Raw genomic sequence first — 17499 nt, 5'->3', positions numbered from 1 at the left:
ATGGACGCCGCCAATGTGTTCAAGTGGCTGACGGACAATCAACACCAGCAGCAACAACAGCAGACGGCCAGTCTTCGGCAATTGGCCGCCCAGCACCGAGAACAGCAGGCCCAACTGCTGCATGATGTGACCGAACAGTTCCGGGCGCAACAGGACCACTGGGAACGCGGACTTTTTTTCTAGGATCCCCGAGGAAACCCAGGAGACGCAAGGAGGGGAACAATCGGACTTAAGGGGGGAGGTGTGTGACGGGATGCACCGCCCCCGTCCCCCTGACGTCGGCCCGCCCTGTACCAAACCCGCGGTGGCCCTGACTCTCCTGGGCACCACCCGGGGAGCGGGGCCGAGCTGCAGGGCCTGCTCCACCGCCGCGGCCCAGCTGACGGGCGGCACGGCGGGGGCGGGGCTGACGACGGAGCAACGACGCACGAGGAGCCTACTGACGCGGCGGCGCCTGATGTCATCAGGGCCGGACGTCGGCGCGGTTTTTAAAAACAGGCCCAGGAGGACGGAAGGAGGACGGTGGAGAGGAACGGGGCGTGAGAGGACGAGACGGAGGAGAGAGCGAAGGAGGACGAGGAGAGGGACACCACACAGAAGGGGGGTGAGGGTAACACGAGTGGGTGAGGGGGCCGGGGTGCTTCGGACAAGCACCGCCCCAGCGGCGTCAGTGGCCACTCGCCTGTCCTTAGGGCCCTGGGCTGTGGTCCGAGAGAGGGGGTGGACAACGGGGAACAGGACTGGGCTCCCACGTTAGAGAAGGTAACAAACTATACTCATGGAGAAACTCCATGGGCCTAGAACTTAGTTACAAAGAAAAGCCAAAACATCGTTTAAACAGTTCCAGATCTCAGATCCCATACCCAATCCTTAAAATAATAAAGCCTAACAAAACTACCTAAACCTTACCCTACTTACAGAAAATGAAGAATGGTGTCTTGGAGAGAGAGAGAGAGACATGCTTGTCCCTCTCTATAGCTGCAGAGGACTCTCTCAGGGTATGTCTACACTACAATGTTAGTTCGAACTAACGGACGTTAGTTCGAACTAACATTCATAGCCGCTACACTAGCGCTCCGCTAGTTCGAATTTGAATCAAACTAGCGGAGCGCTTAGTTTGAACTAGGAAAACCTCATTTTACGAGGATTAAGCCTAGTTCGAACTAGCTAGTTCGAATTAAGGGGTGTGTAGCCCCTTAATTCGAACTAGTGGGAGGCTAGCCCTCCCCAGGTTTCCCTGGTGGCCACTCTGGCCAACACCAGGGAAACTCTATGCCCCCCTCCCGGCCCCGGACCCCTTAAAGGGGCACGGGCTGGCTACGGTGCCCGTGCCAGGTGCAAGCCTGCCAGCACCCAGCCAGCAGACCCTGCACCTGGCACGGCACAGAGCCACCCACCCTATGTCCCCCAGCCCACCCCCTTTTCCCGGGACCAGGCTGGTGGCTCCCGGGAGCTTGCCCTGGACCGCAAGAGGCGGGCACCTTCCTGGGCTAGTGCGAACATCGTAGACCTCGTCCACGACCTCCGCACTAGGCACAGGAAAGTGGCCGGCTAGGGCAGGAGAGCTGCCAGCCTGGCCACCCAGGAGCAGGTGTGCATGAAAATCAAGGGGGTGCACTGAGACCCCCGACCCTGAGCCCTGAGCTTACAATGGCCGTCCTGGGTCAGACCAAAGGTCCATCTAGCCCAGTAGCCTGTCTGCCGACAGCGGCCAACCCTAGGGAACCTGGAGGGGATGGACCGAAAACAGTGACCAAGCCATTTGTCTCGTGCCATCCCTCTCCAGCCTTCCACAAACTTTGGGTAGGGACACCACTCCTACCCCCTGGCTAAGACTACTCCATGGACCCAACCTCCATGACTTGATCTCACTTCCCTTTAAACTCTGTTCTAGTTGTAGCCTTCACAGCCTCCTGCAGCAAGGAGTTCCGCAGGTTAACTATTTGCTTTGTGAAGAACAACTGTCTCTTACTAGTTTGAAGCCTGCTACCCATTCCTTTCCTTTGGTGTCCTCTAGTCCTTCTTTATGGGAACTCAGGAAGAACTTTTCTGAATGCACCCTCTCCACCCAACCCCTGCTTTTAGAGACCTCTATCCTGTCCCCGCTCCATCTCCTCTTTTCTAAGCTGAACAGTCCCAGTCTCTGTAGCCTCTCCATCTGGGACCTGTTCCCAACCCCTGATCATGTTAGTTGCCCTCCCCTCTCCCAGCCTTTCTCTTCCCCTCTCCCACCTCCTTTTCCCAGTCTCCCCCAGTTTTGTTCAATAAAGACAGAGTCAATGTTGGAAGAAACGTAATCTTTATTTTGTACATCAATAAGAAGGGGGGCTAGGGAAGGGTAAGTGGAAGGAGGTGAGGGAGGAAGGGGTACGAGCCCCTGATGGGGAGGACTGGGCTGGCTCTGCAGGCTTCTGGGGGTGGAAGCTCTCCTGCAGCCCCCCGATTGCCCCCTCTCCCCAGATGGCAGCCTGCGGCAAGTGCAGCCGGGCTGATGGCCGAGTGGTGTGATGTGCCCAGTGTGGATACTCCGGGCAATCCAAGCCAGGACTGCTTTGCAAGCGGGGCACCCCTTAGAACTGTCTGTCCGGGGTGGGGGTCGGGACCCTTTAAGCGCAGCCCTCGGCTAGCCTGAGACAGCATCTCCACTCTCTAAGTCCTCCTCTGATGCCCTGCCGGCACTGCTTCCGGCCATCCTTAAGCCCTGTTCAGGGTCCACTCAATGTGGACTTGCTAGTTCGAATTAGCAAAATGCTAATTCGAACTAGTTTTTAGTTCTAGACGCGTTAGTTCGAACTAAGTTAGTTCAAATTAACTAATTCGAACTAAGTTCGTTCGAATTAGTGCTGTAGTGTAGACATACCCTCAGAGAGACAAAAGGGAGAAAGGAAAAAAAACAAAATTCCTTTGTCCCAGTTTGAAAGTTTCACCTACATTCCTATTGGCCACTCCACCTGGCTAGGTGTAGTTAACTCCTTAATCCCCAGGCTGCTGGCTAACCCTCATAATCATGACATGCCCACCAAATCACAGACGGTGCTGGACAGCCTCTGGCCACACTGGCTGTGATTTCTTCCTGTAGGTCTAAGATAAAACATAGTAAATACATTATGCACACTTGACTAGACTATTGAATACATGAAAAGTAACCAAATGCTTCCCTATCCATGGAGTACCTTAACAGATATACAGAAAGTATACTAAGTAATTGAGTCCAGAAATGCCTCATTAACCAATCAAACTCTCAGTCTCAAAATCAAATTTAGAATAGCGTGGGGTCTTGATCTAAAGTTTAATTGACTAGGTTCTGTGCCTCTTGCAAAAATACACCACTGTCATACACCAGGCCAGGTCTTGGCACCACTGAGGGTGTCAGTTCAGGGCAAATTGCTAAAAACCAGGGCTACTTACCGCCCTCAACTGGGGTCCTTCCCCAGGTACCCCTCAAGTTACACCGAGCACTTCAGCTGCCTCCCCGGTCAGCTGGAAGCCTCACCAGCAAAACCCCTTAGACACTCCAGCTTCCCGGTGCCATCACCAGACTTAGGCCTCACACACAGGTGAGAGGTTATAAAACCTACACTTACCAACTCCAAACAGATTCTCCTGGTCCAAAGGACTCAGCCACAGTTCCAAGCCAATTTTCACTTTAGATCTTACCCACAAGATCACGCTGGGCCAATTCTTTAGAATCTAAACTCTAAAGATACATTAATGAAAGGAAGAAAATGTTGAGAGTAAGATTGTTAATGAGAATTTTCATATATAAACATCACACATGTACACATCTCATACATAGAATCAACAGTGAACAAGCTTTCATTAGACACCTTACATGGGTCCCTTTGCACAAAATGTTGCTGTGCCTCAGTTTCCCTTCCCACACAGCATATCAATTTTGGAATGCCCCTTCTCAGGTGAGAAGCTCCAACACTAGTTACAAGTATTAACAGTGAAATACCAGGGTCCCAAAGCTTTTGAACATCCAGTGTGTCCTTGGGTACATCTCGTAACAGTTTCCAGGGTTTTGGTACAAAATCATGCACAGTGGACATCGTTACCATTTTTAGTAACAGAAGTACAGTGGTTATACAAGTTAACATAAGCAGTAGGAACACATCCACCCCAACTGTACATTGACAATTCTGGCTTTTTACATTTAAAAAGTTGCAACTTTCCTGGGCAAACACAAGTCTTGCCCCTCCCCTATGCCCTGTGGGTTTAGGTGGTGAACTCCCTCCCAGACAGACATAGGCCTGGCTGGGTGTGGCTCCCCTGCTCACAATGGCTATGGAATTCCTTTGCTCCTCACAGGATCTTTCTATCCCCAAGTCACTTTTACCCCCCTCAGGCACAGCAACCTGCTGGCCAGCCTCACCATAAGGATCCTCTTCCTTATGACTGTCTGCAAGCAAAAGCTCATCTTCCCCTGGCTCTACAGCAGCATCACCCTGTTGAGCCACCACCAACTCCTCCTGTGATCCCTCTATCCCCTGAACAGGCAGGTCTTCACACAACCCCCCTTCAGGAAAACACACAGACTCCTCTGGGGAAAGATCAGAGACCTCCCCCTCCCCTTTCTGGGTAAGCTGCCCCCAGAGCTAAATCTGGGCCCACAGCATTCTCCTCAGCCAATCCAGGCTGACAGGCACCTCCTATAGACAAAGAACTGGGAAGAAACCCTTCCCACACATGCATACCTCCCTCCTCAGCAGCCAAACTGCCAGGCTCCACACACAGAGGTTGCTCACACTGAACACCCTCCAGAATTTGATCTTTTTTCCCTTTTTCCCCCAACTAAACTTTCACTCTGGCCAGCCACTCCAGACTGCACCAGAGGGGCACTTTCCTGAAATAGGGCAGGGAGAGCCCAAAAATCTGACACCAGCCTCTTCTCTGAGACTCCAGGCAGACATGCAGAAACCTCACTCAGACACACAGCTCTCTCCCTCAGGCAAACATTGAGGAAAACTTTTACCTGGCTCCCCATAGGACTGACTAGCCACAGACAACTTCCCAGATTCACACTTACCCCCTTCCCAAACCTCATGCATGTTCTGGGGCTGGGTTAAGGTATTCGCCTGATTATACATACTATTCATGCCATAATCACACCCCATTCCCACATGGTTCTCCACTGAACCCCCCTGAGGATACAGTCTCTGTTCTTCCACTCCCTGGACCTGGAGTTTCCTGGGATATTGAACAGGGACTGGAACATTCATGGGAGCAGGATGGTCAGTTGATGGGGCCTTCGCTTTAGCAATCCTCTCCTGTGTTTCCACTTCTATTCGCCTGGTCTCGGCCTTTATTTCCTCTAGTCTTGCCTGTGCTGCTGCTAGCCTCGCCTGTTGTTCTTGTTCCTCATGCTCATCCTCCATTCGTAGGAGGAACAAAACCTCCTGTTCAGTTAGAGGTCTGCCTGCCTTACAGGCCACTTCTCACATAGAATGCAGGACAATGTAGCACTTTAAAGACTAACAAGATGGTTTATTAGATGATGAGCTTTCGTGGGCCAGACCCACTTCCTCAGATCAGTGATTTGATCTGAGGAAGTGGGTCTGGCCCACAAAAGCTCATCATCTAATAAACCATCTTGTTAGTCTTTAAAGTGCTACATTGTCCTGCATTTTGCTTCAGCTACCCCAGACTAACACAGCTACATTTCTATCACTATCCCACATAAAAGGCATTGGTGAGGGGGGAGAAGCGCTGCTATACATTGCTTCTGCCCTCTCCTTGGGGAATGAATCTGTCCTAGAGCTGGACATCCTGTCTTAACTGGCCTAACTATCCAGTTGTCCAGAAAGCTAAAAAAAAACACAAACAAACTGAGTACGTCTGTGTCTGGCTTAAGGTCTGCCCCTTCCTGAGGCAGCCCAGAAACAAAAGAAAAACAAAAGAAAAAACTGCCAAGCTTGCAACTCAAAAGAAAACTTGTGCCCTTTTAAAAATCCTGGGTTCTCAAAATAATCCCACTGCTATGCCACCATGTCATGGCTCCTTCCCCACTCTGGCATGATAAATGCAGAAGTAGGGGCCAGCAAGTGTACCCCAAAGCCTTATCTACCAGGCTTTGGTATAAAAACTTCCCAAGATCTTAAAAACCTAGATCTTGGGAATAAAACTTCCACTGCCACCACCCAAATGGTGATAAAGAAATCAGGGGAAAAATCATTTGGGAAATTTCACCCCTAAAACAAAAATCAGGGCACACAATTAACCACTGCCAGGTTAATAAAAAGAAAAGAAAGAATTTTTATTATTACAACAATATTCCGGTTGCAAGTACGACTACTAGATAGGAAGGTAACAAAATATACTCATGGAGAAACTCCATGGGCCTAGAACTTAGTTACAAAGAAAAGCCAAAACATCTTTTAAACAGTTCCAGATCTCATACCCAACCCTTAAAACAATAAAGCCTAACAAAACTACCTAAACCTTACCCTACTTACAGAAAATGAAGAATGATGTCTTGGAGAGAGAGAGAGACATGCTTGTCCCTCTCTGTAGCTGCAGAGAACTCACTCAGAGAGACAAAAAGGAGAAAGGAAAAAAACCCAAATTCCTTTGTCCCAGTTTGAAAGTTCCACCTACATTCCTACTGGTCACTCCACCTGGCTAGGTGTAGTTAACTCCTTATTCCCCAGGCTGCTGGCTAACCCTCATAATCATGACAAGGGGTTCCCAGGAGCATCGGCCCCTTTCCCTGCTCACTCCATGGGTGCAGCAAGTGCAGGGCATTACCCGTTGCTCCCTGCCTGATCTAACCGCCACGTTTCTCTGCTCAGGCCTGTCACATTACTGAATTTTAGGGAAGCAACCAGATCACTGCTGCACCCATAGGGGGGAGGGTGTTGGCCCCAAAAGTGGCACAAAGAGGGTCATGTGAGGTGTCAAGCAGAAGCTTCCTTTCTTCTGATTCTCTATATGCTATTCCTGTGATTGTATAATGTCTGTGTGAGAAGTTATAAGCATGTACTTTGTATTTGCAGATGATACCAAGCTGGGAGGGGTTCCGACTAATCTGGAGGATAGGGTCATAATTCAAAATGATCTGGACAAATTGGAGAAATGGTCTGAGGTCAATAGGATGAAGTTTAATAAAGACAAATGTAAAGCGCTCCACTTAGGAAGGAACAATCAGTTTCATACATACAGAATGGGAGGCGACTGTCTGAGAAGGAGTACAGCAGAAAGAGATCTAGGGGTTATAGTGGACCACAAGTTGAATACGAGTCAGCAGTGAGATGCTGTTGCTAAGAAAGCAAACAGGATTCTGGGATGTATTAACAGGTGTGTTGTGAGCAAGACACGAGAAGTCATTCTTCCGCTCTACTCTGCACTGGTTAGGCCTCAGTTGGAGTATTGTGTCCAGTTCTGGGCACCGCATTTCAAGAAAGATGTGGAGAAATTGAAGAGGGTCCAGAGAAGAGCAACGAGAATGGTTAAAGGTCTAGAGAACATGACCTATGAGGGAAGGCTGAAGGAACTGGGTTTGTTTAGTTTAGAAGAGAGAAGATTGAGGGGAGACATGATAGCAGTTTTCAGATATCTAAAAGGGTGTCATAAGGAGGAGAGAGACAACTTGTTCATCTTGGTCTCTGGGCATAGAGCAAGAAGTCATGGGCTTAAACTGCAGCAAGGGAGGTTTGGTTGGACATTAGGAAAAAGTTCCTAACTGTCAGGATAGTCAAACACTGGAATGAATTGCCCAGGGAGGTTGTGGAATCTCCATCTGTGGAGATATTTAAGAGTAGGTTAGATAAATGTCTATCAGGGATGGTCTAGACAGTATTTGGTCCTGCCATGAGGGCAGGGGACTGGACTCGATGACCTTTCAAGGTCCCTTCCAGTCCTAGTAGTCTATGATTCTACGAGTACTGAATATTTCTCTATATGTGGTTGAGTAATGGGCCAGGAATGTTTGCCTAGTGACATGCTAATGAACAAGTCTCCAGGGAACAATGGATCTCTGGAGGCCAAAGACACACCTGGCCACTGGCCATGTGACTCTAGCCAGCTTGGAAGAAACCTAGAAGGAGGTATAAATATGCCAGGTGGCTGACTCCATGTTGGTCTTCAGATCTGCTTCTGACCCCAGATGCAGCCTCGCAGGGATTCACGAGCCAGGAAGAACTGTAGACCCATCCTGGCATAGGATGTGCACCAAGGACTTTTAAGCCAGCAGCTCTAACATCTCTACTGCAAGCCTGCATCAAGAACTGGGGGATTCACTGCATGTAACATATGATACCTTAACCTTACACTCATGCTTTTTTTTATTGTAGTAATAAACCTTTAGATGGTAGATGCTAAAGGATTGGCTCAGCCTGATTTGTGGGTAAGATCCAGAGGGTAAATTGACCAGGGATCTGTGGCTGGTTTCTTGGAACCAGACAGAACTTGTTCGGGGTAGGTGAGTTTGGGTTCTAAAATCCCTCACCTGTGTATGAGGCCCAGGACCATCTGGGGCACGGATATTGCTGGGGTGTGGAGGGGTTTTGCTCGTGAGGCTTCAGGCAGGCAGCTGAAGCGCTCTGTAGGACTGGTATGTGGCCTATATGGGAAGGTCTCCAGTCTGGGGGCTAGAGAGAGCCACAAATTTGAGCAATTCGCCTTGAGCCGATGCCCTCAGCTGTGCCCAGACCCGGCCCAGTCTGTCACAAGACCCCACGAGCTCAGCAACCTATTGCCACATGAAGAGGATTCTCCTTCTGGTGGTGCTGGGAGCCCTGGTCATGGCCAGCATCACGGTGCACATCCGCACCCGAGACAGAGAGAGACTGGACCGAGCGAGTCCAGTGGCCCAGGCACGGAGCTGTCAGTGCTGCTTGGGGCCCCAGCAACATCTGCAAAGGGGCTTCTCTCTCCTGCTGGAAACAGGAGCAGCTCAGCTGGCAACAGGCCGGGGTTTGGACCAATCCCTGCTCCTCTGCCCTGCCAGGCTGGGGCTCGGATAGGGAGACTGGCACTAGAGAAATTGCCAGTTGCAGGATTTTGGGGGAGGCCAGCAAGCAATTGCTTATGGCCACCCCTTGAGATGAAAAGTAGGAAATCTCTCTCATTCAAGGAAGAGTCGGGGAGGCCTTGGCAGATCAATACGCTCAACACCTTCGTGCCGAGGGGCTCGGCTGTGGCTAAGGTGCCCCTGAATAAGGTTGGGCAGCACCATCCGGGATCTGGTCTGGAAGTGTCTCTACCTCCCCCAGAGGGCATCGTGTACATGTCAGAGAGATGGGGATGCCAATGAACGGGCAACCCAGGCAACATGGGCATCATCCCCCCTCCTTCCGCCTCCTGACATGCCCAGGCCATAGAGTGTGGTCCATCGCCCAAGCTGCCGTGAAGGAATCGCACGCAGGCACATCACCAGGGCTCCCACCCAGTGGGACATCACCACCTACCTTAGCAGCTCGCTGGAAGCAGCATTCAAGAGGAATGGGGAGACCTGTTGTCCCTGTGGTCCTGCGCCCGCAATGCCACCCGGGAAAAAGGATTGGCTGCTGTTGGACCTGGGATCAGGAATGACAGGAGATGGGGATCCTAATCCCATGCATCAATTCAGACCAACACACCATCATCACGCCACCAGCAAGGAAGTTCCTAGAGAGGATCCTCAAATCAACGATTTGCAGCCACTATGCTGAGAACTTGAAAAAGAAACTGGACCAGGGCAAAGTCTTTGAGGTGTCCAGCAAGTGGGATCAAGCACACACTTCCTCCACTGAGGCAGCTTCACCCACTTTGCCGACGGGCGCGTCATTCACTGGGCTCGCCTCAGCTGCGCCCCCCTGAATGGCGCCATCCGCTATGGCACACGGGACAAAAGTGCAGGTGCTGCCCGCACGAACGCGAGACTCTACCCCACGTCCTGTGCAGCTCCCAGCATGACTCTAGAGCCTGGCAACTACACCACAACGCCATCCAGGCCCGGATCACCAAGGCCCTCCCACCGACCCATCTGTCAGGACTCCATTGTGCCGGGTACAGACAGCTTCCTACAACCGGATATCGTCATCACCACCGAGGAGGCAAAGAAGTCCACCATGGTGGTTAAGTCCATCCCACTCGAGAACCGATTGGTGGCATTTCAAGCAGCACGCCTGTGAAAGATTGTGAAATACACCCCCCTACCGGACACCGAGACCCCAACGCTACTCCGTCGAAATCCATGTCCTGCTAGTGGGAGCCCTGGATCATGGGACCCCCAGAACGAGCTAGTGTTGGAGGCCTGTGGCCTTGGGAAGAGGTACACCCGTCTCATGAGACAGCTGATGGTGTCAGACACCATCCAGTGGTCCCATGATATTAATACAGAGCACTTTACAGCCGCCAGCAATACCGGGACGAGTAAGGGATTACAAATAGAACACATGAGATTATGGGAGGGGTTTTGGATCCCCCCCCCTTTTCCCTCCTGTAACATGGCAAACTCACCACCAGGAGCGCCTCCTGCTGGTCACTCAGGGAATTAGACTTTTTAGTGCTGGAGCGCCCCCCTTCTGACTGGCATCTCCCCCACTGTTACTATTATTCTCCACCTTTCTAGGTCAGGGGCCACATCTCTCCCAGGCTCTGGTGCCCTCTTACCGGGGTACTGCCCTACTGCAGGGCCCCACATGCTGGAGTCCTCCTCCACTGGAGACCCCCGATCCCCCTGTGCCCACCTTGCCTCAGTGACCCACGGCTAGTCATCATCTAGCCCCTGCCACAGGGAAACTGCAGCCAGACATGGCCACGCAGCATTGGCAAGGGAGCAGACCTGCTGCCTTTACCTGTCCTGGCAGCCTTAGCACCCTGAGGCTTTGCTTCAGGCCCCGCAGCCTGGCCAGAGCTCCCCAGCCCTGCCTTCCCTGTCTCAGTAAGAAGCCACCTTGCTTCCTTAGAAGCCAGGTCCCACCTGCTCCCCAGTCAGAGCAAGGGTGAGTATCCCCTCCTCCTCCCAGAGCCCTTATTTAGACAGCCCCAGCTGGACCCTAACTGGCAGCTCCCTGCTGCAGCTGCTTGCTGCATGTGTAAGCAGGGGATTGGTCCCGCTATTGTGGGGAACTTTCCTGGCTTCTATACCACCCCGGTGAAATGGACCAGCGAAAGGATCTGAGTCCCCGCTCCCACTTCCTTTACCCCATGGCTCCCTGATCCTGAGGGCTCCCCCTCCACTCTCCTGAGTAGCAGAGCCCTCGAAACCCCAACAAGGCTGGGCCCAGGTTTCCTGGGGCTTAATCCCCGACCTTGTAGTCACTAGGGGCAGGAGTTAGGGTGTCCCCACTCCGAGGTGCTCTCTTTACACTGCAGGCCTTCTTAGCCCAGTGATCACTTCATAAGGTTCAAAGCAAATACAATTTATTAAACATCAACTGATTAAAGAGAATAGAATAAGAAACAATGAGAATGGTTAAATGAGAACACAGAGCCCTGCTCTGTAGCACAGGGACATCAAAACAGCAGCCTGCAGAGTGTAAGGACAGTCCACAGTCTCTTCCTTAGAGGCCCCTTAGAGGTCTTGGATGTACTGCGGCAGGGAGGGGGGAGGATGCAGGCTGGACACGCTTGCTCTGGCAGTGACCACACAGCCTCAAGCTCTAAGTGGCCAGACCCCTCTCCCAGTCCAGAGCCTCTCCCCACACTTTGCAGTTCCCAGCTGCTCACCACATCCAGCTGCAGGCTGTGCTGCTTGGCCAGTTCCAGCTCCTTGTGTTGCTTCTCTGTTCCTTTTGGCTCTCTGAGCACTGCCAGTCTGCTGCTCAACACAGGGTCTGCACTCCTTGAGCTGTGTATGCCTGGCTCTGCTGTTGCAAGACTGTCTCTCCACACAGCTTGCACTACTCTTTCAGCTCTCTGTTTGCTCAGAGAGAGCCAGAACAATCCCCGCTTACAACCTGTCAGTCAGGCTGAGCTGGAGTGTTGACTGCTTTCCATTGTCTCTGGCTGGGGTCTGTCAGTCTCATGAACCCTTCCCCTTCTGAAGCTGGGAGCTGGCAAACCAAAAAACTCCCACAGAGTTTTAGTAAGGGGTAACAGTCCCCTTACACATGGCTCCAGCCCTACTCCAGGGCTGGTTTTAACCCCTAACAGGACCAGTGCAGGGAAAACTCCCCATCACACCTCCACAAGGACAGAGCTACTATAGCTCACTGAAGGGAACGTGGCCAGGTCACACCCGGGGGCACTTTGCTCACCTTCCCCCCAAAAAAGGCCTGCCTCCCCCCCTCCCCCATCAGGTATGGCTCAAAAACAGAAAGAGGACAAGGATGCTGAAGAGGATGCCAAGGGACATAGAAGACAAAGGATTTAGTCTCACAAGACACTAGGGGAGGATTTTTGAGGGTTTTGCCCCTCCCTTTCCTCCCACCCCCATGGACTGAGTCACTACCGTCCACTGAGGGGGGACATCGCTAGGGCGATCCAGGAGCACTTTCCTCATTTCCCCCCCAGAGAGCTATGTTCCTCCTCCCAATAGTTGCAGCTCGAAAAGAAATAGAAGAAGAGGATGCAGAGGGACACAGAAGACCCGGGAAAGCATTGGTCTGAGACTCTTTGAACCACCCACCATAGTGGGACACGGCCAGGGGCACCTACTTCACTCCCCTAGTGGCCGAGGGCACCACAGAAACCCCGACAATGGTCAGAGCTGGGGAAGGCTCAGGCTTCATCCCCTGAGTGGTACCGTATTTACTTCCCCCCAAAATAACTGGGGACATAGGAATAGGGCACACTGTGGGGCACACACTTACCCTAGTAGGATAGCCTGGGTTACTAGAAATGGTATGCCTACTCCTTAGGGAAAGTGCCCTCACTAATAAGTATAAACTGTGTTACTACAAACAAGCCCTCACCTAAATCCAGGGCAATGCACACTACTTGTGATCTTTGGGCGCTTCAAAAAACCCATCTATTGTAACTCCCTCACCCCGCCCCCTTCCCTCCCATCATTCACAGGAATTTGCATATATACGTCACAAGCCATGTACCGGGCACTACTTGTACAGTCTGGGTGATGCGGTTTCATTGAATACGCGGGTCACATGATGTAATGTGGCACAAAGGCATGTAATTAGAGCACCGGACTTGGGCATCACCTTACTGTAATGCAAATAACGTACCCACCTCTCTCCAACCCAAAAGTCTATCCCCGGATACCCTATTCACTTCATTGCTGTTGAACTCATGATTTAAACTTGCTCACAAACATTCACTTAATAAACTTTGTCAATCTGTCACAGGGTATACTTGTTATCCAGGGAGACAAGCTTTCCAAAAGACTGAGGTAGTTCCAGAGCTGGTCTCTCTCACGGACGCAAGTGGAGTCCAATAAATGATATTCCCTCACTCACCTCATCTCTCTCATGTCATGCGACAGATAAAGCAACAAGAAGACTGTACAAAGTTGTAACATTGTGTATATTAACATGCAATGCTAACAATTGTGGATAAGTGAAAAGTAATGCACACTGGAAAAAATAACCCCAACTATACATACAATATGATGGGGGCTAATTTAGCTACCACAAATCAAGAAAGATCTTGGAGTTATCGTGGATAATTCTCTGAAAGGGATAGAAAATAAGAAAAAGAATATCTTACTACCCCGGTATAAAACTATGGTACGCCCACATCTTGAATACTGTGTACAGATGTGGTCTCCTCACCTCAAAAAAGATATTTTGGCCTTGGAAAGGGTTCAGAAAAGGGCAACAAAAATGATTAGGCATTTGGAATGGGTCCCATATGAGGAGAGGCTAAAGCGACTGGGACTTTTCAGTTTAGAAAAAAAGAGTCTGATGGGGGATATGATAGAGGTATATAAAAGGTATGATAGAGGTATACAAAATCATGAGTGGTGTGGAGAGAGCAGACAAAGAAAAGTTAATTAGCTCCCATAATATAAGAACTACAGGACACCAAATGAAATTAATAGGTAGCAGGTTTAAAACTAATAAGCGGACGTTCTTCTTCACACAGCACATAGTCAACCCGTGGAACTCCTTGCCAGAGGAGGCTATGAAGGCTAGGACTATAACAGAGTTTAAAGAGGAACTAGAGAAATTAATGGAGGTTAGGTCCATAAAAGGCTATTAGCCAGGGGGAAGGAATGGTGTCCCTGGCCTCTGTTTGTCAGAGGCTGGAGATGGATGGCATGAGACAAATCGCTTGATAAATCATTGTCTTTGGTCCACTCCCTCTGGGGCACCTGGCGCTGACCACTGTTGGCAGACAGGCTACTGGGCTGGAGAGACCTTTCATCTGACCCAGTATGGCCATTCTTATATTCAATATCTGTTTTTAAAAAGTAACTCACCATAAATCAAATTGTACACTGTCCTCAAACAGCATTTTTCTTACTTGGCCCAGCTGTAAATTTCAATGACTATCAACAGAAATCCTTTTTTATCTGTTTGTTACTTAGTTTCTGGTAAAATCAACAGACAAAACTTTCATCCTTCTGAACCTACAGAAGCCAATGGGTTCTTGGATAGCACAAGAGCAGCAAATTAAAACAAGTGTCTGTGCCCTGCTTGATACAAGATATGGAGGCTGTCAATTTCAGGGGAACTGCAAAGCGAAACGGAAAATTGAGGCTACCCAAGATTTTTGCTGGACCTGCCCCCACCGCAGCGATTTCACCTACCTGATCTGGTTGTGGGGTAGCCGCTTCCTGTGTGTCTTTCTACCAGCTGGTTGGAGCTGAAGCTGTGGTTTGGTCTCCCACCAAGACCAACAACGGAAAAGTCCATCCTGGCCAGGCCAGGCCAGGTCCAAAATAAACACAAGAGTCTTTGTCCCCCAACTCAAGCTGGGCCCATCCCCTTCAGCCCAGGGCCTGTCTCCTCCTCAGCCCTTCTGGGGACCTTTGATTCCCCCCTTCTCTCTGGGAGCAGCAACTCCCACAGCTTCCCAGACAGGGTCTCTCTGACACACTCGCAGGCCTGGTGTAGCCTCCCAGCCTGCTAAGGGATTTTACACAACTTCTGCACCTGGGGAGCTGAGCTAAGTGGCTCACAGGTGGAGTCAGGCCCCTCTGCACTTAAAGGGCCAGTCACCCTGTAAGAGCCATGCATTCCCCTGGCATCCAGACGGTCACGACACCCCCTAGCTCAGGTTTCACTGTGTCTGTCGCATGGCCAGTCAGTGAGGATCTGCCCTCTGCCAATGACTGCAGTGAGCTTTGGATCAGACCCTGCCGACCTGTCTGCCCCATGAGAGCACTGAGCCCCCAACCCTGCGCTGCATCAGGAAGGGATCCTGCAGTGAGGGGGGTGCACTGGGGGCCCGATCTCCAGCCTTGGCACACTGGGGGCAATGGGACCTGATGTCACTGAAAGCTGGGCCCCAGCTCCCAGCATGACAGGCTCCCCGTTGACACACAGAACCACCACAGGCGGAAGGAGCCGTCACTGTTTCACCCTCACCCGCCCCCCGTCCAGCCCTGAGTGTTGAGAGGAGCGTCCCCAGCCCAGCCACTGACCGGCCTTGAGCTGACCGCACGAGTCACCACAAAAGGGAAGAGCATCTCATGGGGGAAGCTGCAGCGCTGGGGGGTGTAGCCAGACACAAAAACCCCATCTTGTTTTTCCACGAGCCCCATCTTGTTTCCCCCCCCCCCCCCCCAGAGAGCAAGAGAAAGGCAGTCAGCCTTTGATGCCCTGGGAACACAGGTTTGCTGCCTGTCCCTGACTCTACCATAAACAGAAACCAGACAGTAAATGGGCTAGCTGACGACCCGGGGCCTCCCGTCGCCCTGATGGCTAGTACCAGTAATTGACACGCCTGCACTGTCCCAGGAGAGGAATCTTCGCCCATCACATACCAGAGGTGCTGCATTTTCCTAGGTGTAAATTATGCTTTGCACCCTTCGTGGGAAACTTGGTGTTCAAAGCCATTTTTCCTAATTGGCCATTTGAGATCAGGAAGAAGCCTACATGACACAAGGGGTATAAAAGAGGTTCCGCTGCCCACCCCATTTGAGCTCCAATCATCTATACCTGCTGGCAGGTATTGATTGTCTCCCGAGGTCTGTGGGACGCCCAACCTCGCCCTACTTCTTCCCGAGGGAATAGTGATAGAAATGTAGCCGTGTTAGTCTGGGGTAGTTGAAGCAAAATGCAGGACAATGTAGCACTTTAAAGACTAACAAGATGGTTTATTAGATGATGAGCTTTCGTGGGCCAGACCCACTTCCTCAGATCAAATAGTGGAAGAAAGTAGTCACAACCATATATACCAAAGGATACAATTTAAAAAAAATGAACAAATATGAAAAGGACAAATCACATTGCAGAACAGAAGGGGGATGCGGGGGGGGGGGGGGTGGGAAGGGGGAGGAAGGAAGGTAAGTGTCTGTGAATTGCTGATATTAAAGGTAGGGAGAGTGGGATGTTTGTGAGTTAATGGTATTACAGGTGATAATTGGGGAAACTGTCTTGGTAATGGGTGAGAAAGTTCAAAGACTTGTTAAGTCCTTGTTGGTAAGTGTCGAATTTTAACATGAATGACAGTTCAGAGGATTCCCTTTCAAGTGCAGATGTAAAAGGTCTTTGTAGCAGAATGCAGGTGGCTAAGTCATTTAGAGAGTGTCCTTTCTGGTTAAAGTGGCAAGAAACTGTTTTCTCTTTGTGATCTTGTCTGATATCTGTTTTGTGGGCATTAATCCTTTGGCGAAGTGTCTGAGATGTTTGTCCAATGTACATAGCAGACGGACACTTTCGGCACATGATAGCGTAGATTATATTTCTGGATGCGCAGGAATATGTGTTCTTGATCTTATAACTCACTTGGTTAGGTCCAATAATGGTATCAGCAGAATGAATATGTGGACAAAGCTGGCAACGGGGTTTGTTGCAAGGGAAGGTACCAGGGTTGGTATTAGTGTGGTATGTCCTGTGGTGGTTGGTAAGAATCATCTTGAGGTTAGGTGGTTGTCTATAGGAGACTATGGGTCTGTCTCCCAGAGCCTCTTGGAGTATGGTATCCTGTTCCAATATAGGCTGTAGTTTATTGATAATGTGTTGGACAGGTTTAAGTTGGGGGTTGTAGGTGATGACAAGTGGTGTTCTATTGTTGGTTTTCTTGGGTCTGTCTTGAAGTAGATGGTTTCTAGGTATTCGTCTGGCTCTTTCAATTTGCTTTTTTGTTTCTCTGGGTGGGTAGTTGAGATTTATAAATGCTTGGTAGAGATCCTGAAGCTTCTGGTCTCTGTCAGTGGGGTTAGAGCAGATGCGGTTGTATCGAAGGGCTTGGCTATAGACGATGGATCGTGTGGTGTGTTCTGGATGGGAGCTGGATGCATGTAGGTAACTGTATGAGTCCGTGGGTTTTCTGTAGAGAGTGGTGTCTAATTTTCCATTGTTGATTTGTACGGTGGTGTCCAGGAAGTGGATCTCTCGTGTAGAATGGTCCAGGCTGAGGTTGATGGTGGGGTGTAGGTTGTTGAAATCTCTGTGGAATATCTCCAGTGTTTCTTGGCCATGTGTCCAGATCATAAAGATGTCATCGATG

General features: G+C 50.5%; 1 protein-coding gene across 2 annotated transcripts in view; it reads right to left on the bottom strand.

The window, feature by feature from the left end:
- The window catches only part of LOC102458511 (natural killer cell receptor 2B4-like), a 74023-nt gene extending 58877 nt beyond the window's left edge, over positions 1 to 15146 (bottom strand). For both annotated transcript variants that reach the window (XM_089772261.1, XM_089772262.1), the window contains exon 1: positions 14633 to 15146. In XM_089772261.1, coding sequence (XP_089628387.1) covers positions 14633 to 14738 — 106 coding nt within the window. In that variant the 5' untranslated portion in view covers positions 14739 to 15146. The remainder of the gene's footprint in view (positions 1 to 14632) is intronic.
- Positions 15147 to 17499: the final 2353 nt, after the last annotated feature.

Source organism: Pelodiscus sinensis, chromosome 22, assembly GCF_052426305.1.
Source record: "Pelodiscus sinensis isolate ZL-2025 chromosome 22, ASM5242630v1, whole genome shotgun sequence".
In the NCBI taxonomy this organism is placed as follows: domain Eukaryota; kingdom Metazoa; phylum Chordata; order Testudines; family Trionychidae; genus Pelodiscus; species Pelodiscus sinensis.
The sequence above is the reverse complement of the archived record's forward strand: the minus strand, read 5'-3'. Positions and strand labels throughout refer to the sequence as shown.